The 17455-nt window shown below is 45.0% G+C and overlaps 1 protein-coding gene and 1 long non-coding RNA gene across 28 annotated transcripts in view; both read right to left on the bottom strand.

The window, feature by feature from the left end:
* LOC130524710 (NACHT, LRR and PYD domains-containing protein 12-like) overlaps positions 1-17455 on the bottom strand; it is a 337155-nt gene that overhangs the window by 297925 nt on the left and 21775 nt on the right. For 4 of the 22 annotated variants that reach the window (XR_008950191.1, XR_008950194.1, XR_008950193.1 and 1 more), the window contains exon 5: positions 16347-16448. The exons of 16 other annotated variants lie outside the window; for them this stretch is intronic. Coding sequence is in view for 2 of the 6 variants with exons in the window: in XM_057031096.1 (XP_056887076.1) it covers positions 14806-15863; positions 15964-16076; positions 16347-16448 (1273 nt within the window). In the remaining 4 variants the exon portion in view is untranslated. Of the gene's footprint in view, positions 1-9594; positions 10334-14685; positions 15864-15963; positions 16077-16346; positions 16449-17455 lie in introns of those variants that run through there. 2 more of the 22 variants (XM_057031096.1, XM_057031105.1) reach the window with 2 other exon arrangements.
* Positions 3354-6759, bottom strand: LOC130524753 (uncharacterized). Of its 6 annotated transcripts, XR_008950224.1 has the most exons (14): positions 6632-6759; positions 6472-6538; positions 6201-6365; positions 5895-6020; positions 5544-5615; positions 5331-5436; positions 4951-5108; positions 4817-4871; positions 4613-4740; positions 4440-4537; positions 4163-4332; positions 3932-4075; positions 3779-3847; positions 3354-3694 (listed from the first exon to the last, which is right to left on the bottom strand). It is a non-coding gene; the product is annotated as an uncharacterized LOC130524753 (long non-coding RNA). The 6 variants fall into 6 exon arrangements; XR_008950223.1 differs by lacking the exons at positions 3932-4075; positions 4163-4332 and having other exon boundaries at positions 4613-4725; XR_008950219.1 differs by lacking the exons at positions 3932-4075; positions 4163-4332 and having other exon boundaries at positions 6632-6758.

The raw sequence follows: 17455 nt of genomic DNA, 5'->3' as shown, positions 1-17455 counted from the left end.
AAAAGGGGAAACGGAAATTAGAGACCTCAGAAGGTCCAAAGATTCGGAGGGAGCAACATCACAAAATTGAAATAATTAGGAAACGGGAGAGGGGGCAAAAAGCAACGGGACCATTTTTATGTTGACGGCCAAGGGGCCACCATATTTAAAAGATCAGCCCGCCTGATGAAGGCCAAAACTGGCCGAAACGTCGTACGAGGCTGATCTCAGCTAAGGCCAAGAAGGCCTAATTTTTGGAAACCCCACCACCTTAGGGTGGTGGATATTTAACTTGGGGATGGGAGTCTCTGCCTGGGACCCCCTTGGATGGCCAGTGCTCTGCTTTCCAGGGGCTTCGCCCCAGGGGAAAGCCTAACCCTAACACCTATCCTAGCCAGTGCCTCGGGGGGAACCGGGTAGAATCACTCCCATCCAATTTTTGGAGCCCAATGGCTATCCCCCACCCATCCTAATCCTAAACCTAACCCCAGGACTTATTGGAACTGACCCTAACCCCAACCCCTAACCCTAACCCCAACCCCTAACCCTAACCCTAACCCCAACCCCTAACCCTAACCCTAACCCCAACCCCTAACCCTAACCCCAACCCCTAACCCTAACCCTAAATTGCCCATGGTCCTGTTCTCAATCCTAGCCTCATTATTCCAACCCAAACCGATGTCCCCATACCCAAAACCCAATCTCGTGCCCGCTAAGCCTTGTACCTATCAATCAAACCCACCTCAAACTAAGCCTAAATTTGACTCAGCCCGCATACGGGAGAGCCCAGAGGAGGTAGGGTACGAAAAATAGGACAAGTGCAGTGCCACATGGCCTAACGAGGCTAAGGAGAAGGTTGAAGTATAGGGAGGCAAAAGAGAGGAAAGGGAGAAATGAGGTTAAGGAAAGGGGGAGAACCAAGGAAAAGATGGCATGAAGAAGGAGAGGGGAGGAAGGAAGGATGAAGAGAAAGGGTTAAGTTCAAAAGAGGGAAAAAGGAAATCAAAAGTAAAAATAAAAAGGAATAAAACAGGGGAGATGTTATAGGGAAACACAAATTCAATTAGAAACAGGGGAAACAACAAATACAAAAGATAAAATACAAGGGAAGGGAAGGGACATTTAAATTGAAAATAAAAAAACATGAAAAGCAAAAAGCGATGGGAGTATAAAAGGGGAAACGGAAATTAGAGACCTCAGAAGGTCCAAAGATTCGGAGGGAGCAACATCACAAAATTGAAATAATTAGGAAACGGGAGAGGGGACAAAAAGCAACGGGACCATTTTTATGTTGACGGCCAAGGGGCCACCATATTTAAAAGATCAGCCCGCCTGATGAAGGCCAAAACTGGCCGAAACGTCGTACGAGGCTGATCTCAGCTAAGGCCAAGAAGGCCTAATTTTGGAAACCCCCCCACCTTAGGGTGGTGATATTTAACTTTGGGTGGGAGTCTCTGCCTGGACCCCCTTGGATGGCCAGTGCTCTGCTTCCAGGGGCTTCGCCCCCAGGGGAAAGCCTAACCCTAACACCTAACCCTAACCCTAACCTAACCCTAACCCTAACCCTAACCCTCTAACCCTAACCCTAACCCTAACCCCACCTAACCCTAAACCCTAACCCTATACCGAACCCTAACCTAACCCTAACCCTAACCCTCTAACCCTAACCCTAACCCTAACCCTAACCCTCTACCCTAACCTAACCCTAACCCTAAACCCTACCTAACCCTAACCTAACCCCTACCCTAACCCCAACCCTAACCCTAACCCTAACCCCAACCCTCTACCCTAACCCTAACCCTAACCCTAACCCCAACCCCTAACCCTAACCCTAACCCTAACCTAACCCTAACCTAACCCCTAACCCTAACACCCTCTAACCCCCCTACCCCAACCCTACCCTAACCCTAACCCTAACCCTAACCCTCTAACCTAACCCTCTAACCTAACCCTAACCCTAACCCTAATCCTCTAACCCTAACCCCTCTACCCTAACCCTAACCCCTAACCCTAAACCCACCCTAACCCTAACCCCTAACCCTAACCCTAACCCCTAACCCTAACCTAACCTAACCCTAAACCAACCCTAACCCTAACCTAACCTAACCCTAACCCTAACCCCTAACCCTAACCCTAACCCCAACCCCTAACCCCTAACCCTAACCCCAACCCCTAACCCTAACCTCAACCCCTAACCCTAACCCTAACCCCAACCCCTAACCCTAACCCCTAACCCTAACCCCAACCCCTAACCCTAACCCTAACCCCTAACCCTCTCCCTAACCCTAACCCCAACCCTTAACCCTAACCCTAACCCCCTATTCTGAGGACAGGGAGACAAACTTACCACACAAAAAAGAGGAAAAACAGCCAATTTGGGACAGGAGAGTACATAAATTAATTTAAATATTTAAACAAACAACTAATTGGATTTAACACAAAAGGATTACAAGAATTTAAATTAAAAAAAAAACAAAAGGAAAACACATAATTTGGACTATTGGAGATTTCCTAATACTTGGAAAATTGGAGCAAGAAAATCTTCGAAAAACTCTCTCCACACTCCGCCCCCTGACCGGAGTTTACAAAAGCCCCATTCAGGCGGGAGCTCAGTACCTACCTTGAAAATTTGAATCAGACACATCAGGAAATCGAACGGAGATATAGCATAGATAGCAATAGCAAAACGAGCTAAGCCTGAAGAAGGTTCTTTTCGGACCGAAACGTTGCAACAAATAGCTCGTTTTCGATTTAAAAAAATAAAAAAACAATTCGGAAAACACTTACCAACTTCTACATGGCGGAGTACAGAAACGATGACGGGTGGATTCTGGTGTCTCGAGGGCGCAAGCGGAATCAACATCGCCGCCGCCCCGAGCCTCCCAATCCCAGCCGTCATGACTGGCTCCGCCATGATGGCAGGAACCGTGCTCCGGAGGCGGAACACCGCAACGGACGTGACGGGGGACCGTACCGGAGCCGGGAACGTCGCAGCTACGCCTCGGTTACGAGGATGAGTAGCAGACGGGATGACTATGCCCCGCAACACAACGCTTCCAGAAGCGAGGCTTCCAGCCGCAATTTTTTGAACCGCGGGGACGTTACTCGGCCCCGCACAATTATCATAAAAATCGCAACGCGCGTTCATATAACAGGGGGAACGCTGCAATGCGACAAAACACAAATAATCGGACAACCACTAACAAAAATAAACCTAAATCTGATGACCCAGATTTTGGTCTTAAAATTCGAACCATGTTTAAAATAATTAAAATTACCCATCATCTTAAAATCACTTTGGCTGAACAGTCCCCTCCCACCATCAGAAAACTGTCTATAAACCTGGCAAACACAATAAAACCTGCAAATCCTAATCAGAGAACAAGTCTTTTATTAGAGGGGAATGCCAGGAACTGGGAGGCAACCACCATGATGATCCTCCGGGATCATTATATATATGAACTGGAGGTGGAGCTGGGGGCGCTCACCCAGTTGTCACTCCAGGGATGGGAGGGACCTTTCCAGATTGCCTCCATTTGGGCAAAACGGAACCTGGGCAAACGGCTCCATGGGGAGACTCTGGAGCAGGCACAGGCACACATCATTGCCAGAATGGGAGGTGAGGGGACAATCGGTCCTGCGCCGCCGTCACCCTCTCTCTCCTCCCCTCCTCCTCCTGCTGCAGATCCACCTGCTTTACAGATGGCCAATGACACTGAAACAACACCAGTGGACAAACATACAGTTACAGTTGAGGTGCATCAACCACCAAAACAATTGGAATTGGTTCCCACATCACCTGCTCCACCCAGATCCGTTCAAAAGGTGTCAGTTGGCACGGAAACGGAGGAATCAGGAGGATGGTCACCTATAAGAGAGGAAAATCTCTTAGACATCCCAGCCCAAGATAACCCACCACAGCCACAGAGAACCCCCCGTTCAGCCCACCTACCTACTACGGTAACCTCTTCCCCTAAGCTAAACCCCTGCTGCGTAGTGGAGACGGACTCCATCTTGGATGCTCCGATAGAAACGGAGCTGCTCATTGACCTGAGCGAGCAGAAATTGGTCCCTTTGCCCTCACCAGTGGAGGGCACTGGACAGATGGCCAGGAGGCTCAGGTCAGCGGTGCAAAGTAAGCTCAAAATGGATGTTAAAAAACCCCCCCAACAACCTTACTCACCTGAACCGGAGACACGCAGAGCCACCAGACACATCCACACAAATAACAAAATGCAGGATTGGGGCCTGAGCGTCACTAAAAAGTGGCTTATTCTGGGGGACTCCAATCTGAGCAGGTTCCCCCCATTCACAAATGACCAACTGCAGGTGGAGAGTTACCCAGGGGCAAACCTTAGGCATGCACAGGAGATCATAAAAAAGGCCACAGTCTACACAGAGGTGGAGCACGTCATCTTGGCCTTTGGCCTTAACAATCGCTCTCAGAAGGAAAGACTCACCTTGTCTGCCCAAATGAGAGCGGCGGTCGAAACGGCAGATGAGCGCTTTCCCAGCGCGGGGATTTGGGTGCCGCTGGTTAACTTTTCCAGCCTCCTCCCTGCAAAAGAACAAAGAAACCTTAAATTTCTAAATTCACAAATTAGGAAAAACTGTCTCTTCATCCCTCTTTTACCTTCCCATCTCTTCTCAACACTCAATGACCACGTCCATTGGACGAGGGCCACAGCCAGAAACATGCTCCAACACTGGTTTGACCATGTAAACTGCCAGACCCCATAAGCCTGCCTTTTCAGGAGGGGTCTAAAAACGTCATTGTTTTGGCTAAGAAATTTAAATTAACAAAACCACAATTCAAATTATTAAACAGGGGACTCACATTTATCCCAACACAAGGGACCAACAAGGATCTCCTGGAGCAGGCTAGATGGGACCTGCAGCAATACCACAGGAGACTTAAATTGGCATCCCATTTTCAAAATAGCGGAATGGATGGTGATTCTGAGCCCCCACCGTTCACTCCCAGATCCACTTGGACTCCGTCCATGGACACACTGCCCCCAGAAGTCCAGACGCTGATCACAGCGGACAAACAATATTTCGACCATAAATTCCGGCCCTGCAGGGTGATGCCTAACCTTAGCCATGAGGAGGCCACAGCCCTGCAGGAGCTGAGACAAAATATCAATATTATCATAAAGCCGGCGGACAAAGGCAGCGCAGTGGTCATTATGGACAGGGAACAATACCTATGGGAAGGCAGGAGACAATTAGAAGATGTGAATTATTACAAAGAATTGGACAAACCTATCTATCTGGAAACAACTAAATTGGTGGAGCAGATCATCAACAAATTATTAGAGAAAAAATTTATAAACAAGAAACATAAATACCTGATGGGGAATCCACAGCCCAGGGCCAGACTTTTTTATTTACTCCCTAAAATCCATAAGGATCCGGCCAAGTGGAGCAGGCCGCACATCATTCCTCCGGGCCGCCCTATTGTGAGTGATTGTGACAGTGAAACTTACCACACGGCGGAGTACATTGATTATTTCTTAAATCCCCTCTCATGCAAACACCCCTCATACATTCAGGATACTTACGACTTCATCCAAAAAGTCTCCAAATTGCACGTTCCCTCCAATTCATTTTTATTCACCCTGGACATTGACAGCCTGTACACAAATATTGACATAAATGAAGGCATCCAGGCGGTGAAAAACATTTTCTCTAAATTCCCAAATAAAAAACGACCGGAAAAGGAGCTTCTCCAACTCCTTGATATTAATTTGAGACGAAACGATTTTCAATTTGATAACAAATTTTACTTACAAATTAAGGGAACGGCAATGGGCAAAAAATTTGCACCAGCCTACGCCAACATTTTTATGGCTGAGTGGGAGACATCAGCGTTGGCGGCTTGTGGAAAAAAGCCCTTACATTATTTTAGGTACCTGGATGACATTTGAGGTGTTTGGCATCACACACAGGAGGAATTTGGGGAATTCCTCAATTCACTCAACCGGCACAATCCATCCATCAAACTTAAGTCCACCATAAACAGTGGGTCGGTGGACTTCCTGGACACAACCACATTTAAAGGGGAGAAATTTAACGCCACGAATAACCTTGATGTAAAGGTGTTCTTTAAGGAAACTGACTCACATGCACTACTGCATCGGAGCAGTTTCCACCCTAAACATATTTTTAAAGGCCTGCTAAAATCTCAACTATTGAGATTCCACAGGATATGTACGCACCAGGGAGATTTCATGGAGGCCACCAGGACACTGTTCCGGGCTCTCTCCACCAGAGGATACTCGAGGTCCTTCAGGAGACAGGCTCTCAGAGAGTTCCTCGAGGCAAAGCCGGTCCATGTGTCCTCTGTAGTTCCCCTGGTGACGACATATTCCTTTCCGGCCACCCTACTTATGAAAAACATCAAAAACAATTTTTCAAAAATCCTGAGCAACCACTCCACCTTCTCGGACTGCAGAATCATCGCGGCATATAGAAAGAACAAAAACTTACGGGACCTGCTGGTCAAGGCCAAAATAAGGCCTCTTCCGACGGCAGCGTCCCGAAGCCGCGGTGAATTCTACAAACACAGAGTGTGGATACGGAGCCAGGTACACAAAGATGTTTTTAAGGGGGAACCCATGGAAGTCCCCACACAAGAAATTGTGTTTACCTGATCACTTGCGGGGTGTGTGGCATTCAGTATGTTGGGGAGACCAGAAACACCCCTCCTCCTGCGGTTTACCCAACATAGATATAACATACTTAGAAAAAAGGAAACCCACACCCCGCTGGTGAATCATTTTCTAGACCACGCATGGCCGTCGCTTCAAGCAACGGTCATTGAGCATGACCCCATGTGGTCCACTGTCCAGCGGATCCGGGCTGAACGGCGCTGGATCCTTAAATTGGGCACACAAGTTCCGGGGGGCCTGAACCTAAAATGAGCCGATCCTGGCCTGACATAAGTGATGGCCCGTGCACGGAACTCTGACGCCGCTTCGCGGCGCCAGAGTTCCTAACCTTAAAAACCTAACCCCTAACCCTAACCCTAACCCCTAACCCCAACCCCTAACCCTAACCCTAACCCAACCCCAACCCCACCCTACCCTAACCCTAACCCTAACCCTTCCTAACCTTAAAAACCTAACCCCTAACCCTAACCCTAACCCCTACCTACCCCTAACCCCTAACCCTAACCCTAACCCCAACCCCAACCCTAACCCTAACCGAACCCTAACCCTAACCCTAACCCTAAATCCCTGTTAGTGCACGACCTGATAGCGGATCATCACATTGATTTATTTTGTCTTACTGAGACCTGGCTTCAGGAGAGGAGTATGTGAGCTTAAATGAATCTACTCCTCCTACCCATCTTAATTATCATATTGCACGTGTTACTGGTCGAGGAGGGGGAGTGGCAGCAATCTATCACTCCAAGTTATTAATTAATCCCAGACCAAAACATGGCTTCAGTTCATTTGAAAGCATATGAAAGAGGATATATGAACATATGACTTAATAACATATGAAAGAGGATATATGAACATATGACTTAATAAGATATGAAAGAGGATATATGAACATATGACTTAATAACATATGAAAGAGATATATGAACATGTGACTTAATAACATATGAAAGAGGATATATGAACATATGACTTAATAACATATGAAAGAGGATATATGAACATGTGACTTAATAACATATGAAAAAGGATATATGAACATGTGACTTAATAACATATGAAAGAGGATATATGAACATATGATTTAATATATAATAATGACATACAGTAGACCGACTCTGCCTCTTCCTGGTTACCCCGGTGATGACCTTTGGCACCGTAATCATCTTTCTGAGGGGAATCTGTAACCAACCTCCTCATCTGCCCTTCAAAGGAGACCCGCATGACTCCAGAGAGGAGAACCCACGCCTGCTGTGATGCACACACACAGCCAGGGCTTTTTCCATCGCCATCGTTTCTCTGGGGGAAATGTTGCATTTCTTTATCTTAATAACAACAAATCTTTAGTTTGATCTATAGGAGCTCCATATGTTTAGTGTCAAAGACTTCTTAGATTGTGTTAATTGCTGGCACATAAAAAAAATGCTTTGATTTTACTAAAGTGACACAAACCCATCTCAACACTCTTTTTTTTATATCCTCTTTATTATTTTGCGTAGTTTGTGTAACGGTTGTGCTTTATTTCTGCTGGCTTCTTTAATGTGATGTAAACCAGCCTGACAAAATACCAGTTGAGTACTTTATTTGATGATGCCAAAGGTTTAAAAACAGCCTGAAAGAATAAGAAATTGTGAAAAATTAGAGGATGAATTATACCTGGTGGTATCTGATCTTGAATGGCAAATTTTAGAGTATTTTATAGGGAAGTGAAATAATGTTTGGACCTCTTATCAGGCAAAGAGAAAGTTGTTAAGAACTGTTCTAAAAACACCACCTCAGGGGGACTATATCCAAATCTCTCCGTTTACTGATGGGACGTTGAAACGTCAATACGCGGATTCATACATTTAGAACTGGACGTTGCACCAGAACTGGAAGCGCGGACTGATACATTTTTAACAGCGGTCCTGCTTCAGTCCTCCGGGGTTTAATAACAAAATACGCAAAATACGAAAATTTTAATTTTGGAAACGTTGTCGGTTGTTCGACTTGCCGGCTTTCGCAAAATTGCTAAATACGCGCTAGCATGCATGTTTTAAGCTATCGTAGCGGCATGTTTTACCATGCCCGCGCCCTATAATCCGGAGCGCCTGATGTATGTGTTAAATACAGAAATAGCACCGTAACTGAGGCTGCACCTTTTAATACGGTGCGCCCTTTGGTCGCGAACATACGGTATATAGAACATAGGGCACGTTTGTGCGTGATATCACTCCGCGTCTGCGCAACGACCACAACCTCCCATCTTTAGTATTGCTGCGCCAACTGGTGGTCTTTTGGGTTGAGGATAACGGTGATCTATATGTACCTATATGTAGCTATAGCGTCATTGGCCTCCACTCCAGCCACTCCTGGTAGTTCCTCAAAAACACTGAGTTTCTAGTGGATGCACAATCTGTGGAAGCCAACATAGACATTTCTGAAGAGCCAAAGTTCTTGCAACAAAATATAGTCCCCAATGAGGTTGTTTTGTTATCACACGACCCCGTCCCCATTATCTTAAGAGAATATAAAAGAATGAGTGGAGACAGAAGAGAGAATGAGACGTTTTTGGCGCGTGTCGCTCTTGATTTAGTGTTTATTTTTGCAGTAAACTTAAAGGAGGCCTTTTCACTTTATGTTTGATTCCATTTAAGCTGATATTCCATTCTTGACATCTTTAAATTTACAGTATTCATGGGAGTCTGTGTAAATTCTCAGTCATCCAGGTCATTGTATCCAAGGTAGTTTTCTCTGTCAACTGGACTGGGTTTCTTCTCTTGAAGACGTTTCGCCTTCTATCCAGAAGGCTTCTTCAGTTCTGAAATCGCTTGGGAGAGAGCTTGAAAATATATAGCCCCTGGGACCATTTGCATGCTAATGATCCGGGTGGTCACCTGAGAGTCGTTAGCAGGGTCGTTGGTCGGGTCGTTCACCTAGTTTCTGTTGAGGTGTCTCCCCAGTATTCATGGGAGATTTATTTGGTCATTTTGCTTCTTTTTATTTCCTATTTCCCACATTTATTTGTTTTTATTAGATTGCAATAAATCCTATAACATTGAACAGACTGACTAAAGTCAAATGACCTGTGGTTCCCACCGATAGCCGTCATTCTGATGGGTTTTTGCTGGCTGCAGCTGAAATATTCCAATGCTCCATGTCACAGAGACAGTAAATACTAAACCCTAAAGATTCTGAAGGCATGATGTAAAATAGTAACGTATAATACAGACATTTGAAGAGACAATTAAGAGAATGTTTTCATGCTTATAAGAGTGGCCGAGGAGCCATTTAGAACTTATAAAGAAGCATTGTGTGATACCAGGAACTAATTTAACTTCAAGGCGAAGCTCCTTCTGCTTTGTCGACCATCGACTGATCTCCTGAAAGTCCACCAGCGCTTTTTAAAAACTGAATTTTTCATCTATGGACGGAGTAGACGGCAGATGTTTCCACAGATGCTCTTCACCAGTGGTCAGTGAGTAATGCAGCAGATGAGCGGGAGTTGACTGGCTTCAACCAGCTACCGTCTCAATGTCTCCAGCCCATAGTGTGGATTCTCTACGAGATCAGACAGCAGCTTCACTCCTGAATCCTGCAGATTGTTGAAGCTGAGGTCCAGTTCTCTGAGATGGGAGGGATTGGACCTCAGCGCCGGGGCCAGAGAGTCACAGCTGATCTCTGATAAGCTGCAGTCCCTTAATCTAAATAAAGAAGGGAAACTTTTAGAAGGTTAGAAGTAAAACCAGTATTCATCTGAAAGGTTAATCAAAGGCATGATCTGTAAATATTTAATTTAGTTACAGGTTAAAAAATGATAGTAATATGTAATTACCACAATTCCAACCTCTCAGGTTTGCACTGTTCCAAAGGAGAATATATATTGTTCTGGCCCTCACTCTTCCCAGGTTCTCCCCACCTCTTTCCCTCCCATCTCATCATGGAGATCCATCTCACCTGTGGCCTCACAGCCTCACTTCACCATCTTAGCAGCTGGTATATAGGTAGAAAAATGAAGACTGACCTGAGCCCCTCCAGTTTACAGTTTGGACTCTCCAGTCCAGAACAGAGCCGCTTCACTCCTGAATCCTGCAACTTGTTGTAACTCAGGTCCAGAACCCTCAGATGGGAGAGGTTGGACTTCAGAGCTGAGGCCACAGAATCACAGCAGGTCTCTGATAAACCGCAGTCACTTAGGCTAAAATAACAATTATTTTGAGAGAAGACAAATAAAAATCAACATGTACCAGAGCAAAACACAGCTTACAAGCAACAAACCTCTGGTCCTGCACCGGCTTATCTGCCGTATGTTCCTATTTTGGGTTCTTTCAGGGCGGTTGGACAAGATCTACACCGTATGTAAAGTGTGTGTAGGTCAAAATACCTTCCAAGTTTGTGAGACCACATTTCTCAATAGCACTCAACTCTTGTCAGGGGTTGGGACAAAGCGACCCACTCCTGATAGCTTGTGGGCGATGCTGCAGCGACCCTGCAATCCCTACACTCTCTGGTGAAACCAAATCAAAGGTTTTAGAACCTGCTGGATGCTGGAAGGGTGGCTACAGTCTGGACGCATAGTTCCCCTGACTGCACATTTCTCCAACAATGATTGGCAGCTGGTGTCACTTGTTCTCCAGATGAGAGAAGGAAAGAGAGCCACCCCACAGTGTGTTTGATTGCCCCACTGCAAGCTCAATGCTGCCAGAAAACATTGCAGGAGCATCAATTCCCCTCAGGGCATCAACAAGGACCTCAGGAAAAGGTGCAGCTGCCACCTACTAGAGACAAGCACACTGAGCTGAGATTCAAAGCCCTCTCCTCCCAAGAGAAGAGCTTGTTTGTTGGAGGCTCTTCTGGGCGATACCTGGTGCCACAGCTCCAGCTCAGCCTGTCTCTGGAGCTGAGGCGGAGCTTAGCAAGTTTCATGGTTCTCCACCACTTCCTCTCGCTGAGGACCTTCTCAGCTGGTGGTTTCTGCTCCACCTTCCAAGTTGAGCAGGTGATACTTCTGCATTCCTGCCACCAGTGTCTCTGCAGAAAGAGTCTTCTCTACTGTTTTATATTAGATTGTATAAAATTAGGATTTTTGGCTGATCTCTTAGATGTTGTTGACTAAGAGCAGGTTTTTCTTTAATAACATAGAAAGATTCGATGAGAAGAGCAAATGTATTATTTTATGAGCTACTTCCACTACTATTATATACACATACTTCCATATTGTCTTAGATTGCAAGCTGCATTTATTGCATCGTTCATAGAAAGTCATATTTGTGAGGAGAAAAACTCAAATAAGGTCATTTTCTTTAATGATCATTACAAAAGAAGGAGGCGATGAACAAATAGATTTATATAAAAATTTGTGAAAACTTATGCATGGAAACCTTTTTAAAATGGTGGCATTGTGTAGAATCGGTGTAGAATCAACTTGTTGACTTCTGATTTGGACTCCAATGGAAGTGAGGTGCAACAATTGTGGATGCTGAAAGCTTCAGATCTTCATGAAGGTTTCTGTGGTTGGACTGACCTGCTGCCCCTTTAAGAGGGAGGCAGGTTTGGGCTTCTGGCTGGAATGAAGCCACCTAAGATGAGAATGACTGCAGGCTTTCGGTACCAAGGTTTAACAGGGTGCTCACTTCACACTTGGGCTTTTCTCTTTTTTGGGATGGCTTTTCTCAGTAGAGAAGGGGCATGGCACACTGCAGCAGCTTTCTTTTTGGGTTTTCTAGTTTTCCTTCTGATCTTTAAAAGACAGGAAGAACCATTTTTAATTGGTCTGAATGTTTGGGCGGTTTTGTGGCCAGCCTAAAATAAAACAAGACAAATCTACAACTGATACTTCCTTTCTAGTCATTGATGACCATCCTCACATGGGGCAGATTTCCACAACCAATTTAATACTGCAAATCTGTCCTGTGTGGTCTTTTTTCTGAGAACTGTAACACTACGTTTATAACAAAGATCAAACATGTAAACAGTTATTGTCTAACTAGTTACACCTGGGAAAGTACTGGATCATCTCTGACTGACCTGAGAGTCTCCAGCTCACAGAGAGGATCCTGGAGAAAACCACAGAGCAGCTTCACTCCTGAATCCTGCACATGGTTAAAACTCAGCTCCAGAACCCTCAGATGGGAGGGATTGGACATCAGCGCCGAGGCCAGAGAGTCACAGCTGATCTCTGATAACCAGCAGCCACTCAGTCTGGATAAGGAATAAATGGGCAAATAAAAACACATTTCTAAATATGAAAATGAAAAGAAAAGCAGAAAATGTAAAGAAATTTAGAAAAGACCAACAGAGGCCTCCTGACCTGAGCGTCTCCAGTCTGCAGTTTGGATGCATCATTGCAGAAGACAGTAACTTTACGGCATCTGTCAGGTTATGGTTGTCGCTTAAGCTCAGCTCCCGTAGATGAGAAGGGTTTGACGTCATTGCTGAGGCCACAACTTCCCAATCACTCTTTGAAAGAAAACGACCAGACAGTCTGTTGTGTATGAAACAAAAATAGTGAGTCAAACTTTGGGATTTCTCATCAACTTATCTGAGAATCTACCTCAACACAAATGTAGCTCATTTCCTGGAAAAGCTAAATTCAACACCGTAGAGCAACAGTTTGAACGACCATCAGATCTGAAATGCAACTGAATTATTCTCAACATTTGTCTTATTTTAGAACAGCTCATAATTACTCAATATTTAAAATGATTGTAGCAAATGGTTTAAAGAAACGTGCATCTTTTTATCTGTCTATCGGCTCTTTGGATATTTTGCATTTCATCCAATTTGTACGATGGTGCGTCAAGTCTTAATTCAGCGATCCGATCGATGACATCAGAGTCTCTGGTTGCATCGATTGCCCTCAGCTTCTGTTATATCTGCCTGTTTCCCTTCAAATCATTTTCACTGCACCTTTTGTTGCTAGTGATGAAGTTGCCACCTAACGGGTGTGGAAAGGCTCAAACAACTTTGTGGGTCACATAAAGGCTCCAAACGGAACCGCCACAAAGACCTAAAACACCCATTTAAACCAACGAGGCCGGCTGTTTTTACGTTGAACAAATGAAGCAAAATAGTCACGTGTCATTAGTTAAGATGTGTTTTTCTGTCGTTAGAATACGATGTATACAAACAAACAAAAGTGATTTAATGACATGACAGTCATTTCATGATAGTCAGTTAACTTGTGGCTCCTATTATTCCTGCCTTATGTTGGTTTGTCTGGATTGACCTTTGAACTTATATCCAGCCAGTGTTGAACATTTCTGGATGAATTGTTGTTGTTTTTAATTTATGGACGCTGCAATGGAAATAAAGAATTGAAGGAATGACCACTGGAGGGGGTATTGCTACCTGACATGATCCACTCGCTTGATTTAAACGCCGATGTCCGGCCCCGGAAATCTTTACTTACACGGCCTTCCTGCAGTTCCTCACAGCTGGAATCAGGCGACGTCGTCCCTCCTCTGAGGTGTTGTACTGCTGCAGGTTCAGCTCATCCAGAACCTCCTCTGACATCTGCAGCAGGTAGGCCAGAGCTGAACAGTGGATCTCTGACAGTTTCCTCTCTGATTTCTTCTCTGACTTCAGGAACTCTTGGATCTCCTGATGGACTGACTGATCCTTCATCTCCATCAGACAGTGGAAGATGTTGATGTTTCTTTCTGGGGAGATTTCATCACTGTTCTCCTCCTTCAGGTTGTTGAGGACCTTCTGGATGGTTTCTGGGTGGATGTCTGTCTGATCCAACAGTCCACCCAAGATCCTCTGATTGGACTCCAGAGAGAGACCATGAAGGAAGCGAACAAACAAGTCCAGGTGGCCATTTTCACTTTCAAGAGATTTCCTTAGTGCTCTCCTGAGGAAGTCATCAAGAGATGTGGCTGGATCGTTATTTAACAACCCAGCAAACCAGGAAAAGTGGATTGGTTCAAAATATTTTAGGAGCTGATTTATAACCGCTGTGTCTTTCCTGGTGTAACGGTGGAACATGTAGGCGGCAGCCAGAAACTCCTGAATGCTCAGATGAACAAAGCAGTAGACTGATTTCTGGAAGATCACACTCTCTCTCTTGAAGATCTCTGTACAAACTCCTGAGTACACCGACACCTCGGAGACGTCCAGTCCACATTGCTCCAGGTCTTCTGAGTAGAACATGATGTTTCCTTTCTCCAGATGTTCAAACGCCAGCCGAAACCAACTTCAGAAGGAGTTCTTTATCAGCTTCAGTCAGTTCCTCTGGTCTCTGCTTTCCTCCATACTTCTGCTTCTTCCTCTTCATCTGAACCCTCAGGAAGTGTGAGTAGAGGTCAGTCAGGGTTTTGGGCAGCTCTCCTCTCTGGTCTCTGGTCATCATGTCCTCCAGAACTATAGCAGTGATCCAGCAGAAAACTGGGATCAGACACATGATGTGGAGGCTCCTGGAGGCCTTGATGTGTGAGATGATTCTCTTGGACAGATCTTCATCACTGAACCGCCTCCTGAAGTACTCCTCCTTCTGGGAGTCAGTGAAGCCTCGTACTTCTGTGATCCTGTCAACACACGAGGGAGGAATCTGATGGGCTGCTGCAGGTCTGGAGGTGATCCAGATGAGAGCTGAGGGAAGCAGGTTCCCCTGGATGAGGTTCACCAGGAGCACGCCAACTGACGATACTTGTGTGACATCAGAGATGACCTGATGCTTGTTGAAACCCAGTGAAAATCTGCTTTCATCCAGGCCATCAAAGATGAACAGAAGTTTCCAGACAGTCAGATCTTCTGCTCTGATCTTCTGTAATGTTGGATGGAAAACATGAAGCAGTGAGAGAAGACTGTGCTGCTCATCTCTGATCAAGTTCAGCTCCCTGCATGAGAGCGGAAGCACCAGACTGATGTCTTGGTTCTCCAAACCTTCTGCCCAGTCCAGACTGAACTTCTGCACTGAGAAGGTTTTTCCAACGCCGGCGACACCGTTGGTCAGAACCACTCTGATGTGTCTCTGTTGCTCAGATAAGACTTTGAAGATGTCCTGGCACTTGATTGGAGTGTCCTGGATGTTCTTCTTGGAGGTTCTCTCAAGCTGTCTCACCTCATGTTGTGTGTCCACCTCCTCACTTTGTCCCTCAGTGATGTAGAGCTCAGTGTAGATCTTGTTCAGCAGGGTTCCACTTCCTGCTTCATGAGTTCCTTCAGTCACATGTTCACATCTTCTCTTCAGACTCATCTTATGACCTTCTATCACCTCCTGCAGATCACCTCCTGAACATAAGTAAACCAATGATTTCCATCTATAATAAATCATCAACACAACTACAAATTCATGACATCACAAATTAAATCTCATATTGAACAGTTTTACTTTGTTTGGGCTTCATTTCAGCATCTCCAGATCTGCTTCCAGATTGTGAACAAGAGGACTCTCCTGGTGGAGCTGCCTGGTCCCAGTTTGATAGGATGTGCTCCCCCCTCTCACTATGAAACACATCTCTATTAGTCCTTTGATTTATAGGATGAAAGAACCTGATCAAGACTCAATATTGTTCCAGCATTTATGTCTGAATTCATCTTTCAGTTTAAACCTGATTCTTGTTTCTAATCAACAATATTCACATTAAGTATGTAACTATATGACTGTCTGAGGTTTAAGTGTTAAACATCTCCAATAATAAACTCACAACCTGCTGCTGTTAATGTGACTAACAGCTGGCACACAAACACATCATCACGCTTTAGTTTTCTTACATTTTCTCTGAACTTCTGAAGTTTATCACTCTATCTTTGGACCGGTCACTCTTCAGGGACACACAGCTGGGCACTGTGGACTCTGCTCTGTCCTCGTCCATCCTGAGGAAACATCAGAAATAGTGATGAGACTGTGATGAAGGTAAATAATCTGGAGAGGTTGGAGTTAAATAATCCCAATTCACTGCATTTTTATCAAACAGGAACATTTCTAATCCATTCTGGATAACAACTGAATCAATAAATCAATGATGTATCTGTATCATTTTCATGTTTTCAGAGTTTAAGCTGCTTTTTTTAACTGTTCCCTGCAGTGAGAAAAGAACTGGCACCTTTTCCAGCCCCTCATCCTGCAGCACTGAATGTGCTCTAAAGTTCTTTCCAGAGCAAACGTCTCTGCACTTGCAGCAACATGTTGTAGTCATGGATCCGTGAGGAGAACCGGATACAGGAAACGCCCCCACTTTGATCCCAAAACCCAACTGGTGGCCAACGGTGGTCCGGCAACGACGGGGACGCTGGTCCATCGAGCCCACAACACTGGTTTTCCACAGGCCAACATGGTGAAAGGACTGTCTTCAGCTCAGCCACTAAATTATCTGGTGCTCCATAAACATACTAGTCAGGACTTTTTAACTTCCCTCATTTGTTCCCCTCTTCAATTATTTCTATGATCCAAGTCCTCAAAGATCACTGCTCTATTTAAAATAGATGAAAGAAATGACACCCACTCCTGCATTTCTTTCACAGTGGTTCCACAACATAGAACAATAAACCACTGTGAGAAAACGTGCAGCATGAACCCAAAATCCTGTTGGTGTCCTGTGATCCTGTGTGGATTTAGTTATTTAGTTTATTGTCTTAAATTGGTCCGGCTGAGAGATGCTAACTTGCACATGATTAGATGTTGTTTGACAGGTAATATCAAAATATCCAGCTGTAACCTGGACTGTTGAACAACTCTAATAACTCTAAGAGCGTTTCACCTGTCACAAAAAAGTTTTAAAATGTTGTTAATACCTGTTAAGACTCTCTAACAAGGTTAACAGCACAATGCTCACTTTACACTCACCTTGTCGCTCTTCCTGCTTCGTCTGAACAGAATACTT

The sequence above is a fragment of the Takifugu flavidus genome, chromosome 4, assembly GCF_003711565.1.
Source record: "Takifugu flavidus isolate HTHZ2018 chromosome 4, ASM371156v2, whole genome shotgun sequence".
Taxonomy (NCBI): domain Eukaryota; kingdom Metazoa; phylum Chordata; class Actinopteri; order Tetraodontiformes; family Tetraodontidae; genus Takifugu; species Takifugu flavidus.
This window is presented reverse-complemented; position numbering and strand designations above follow the sequence as displayed.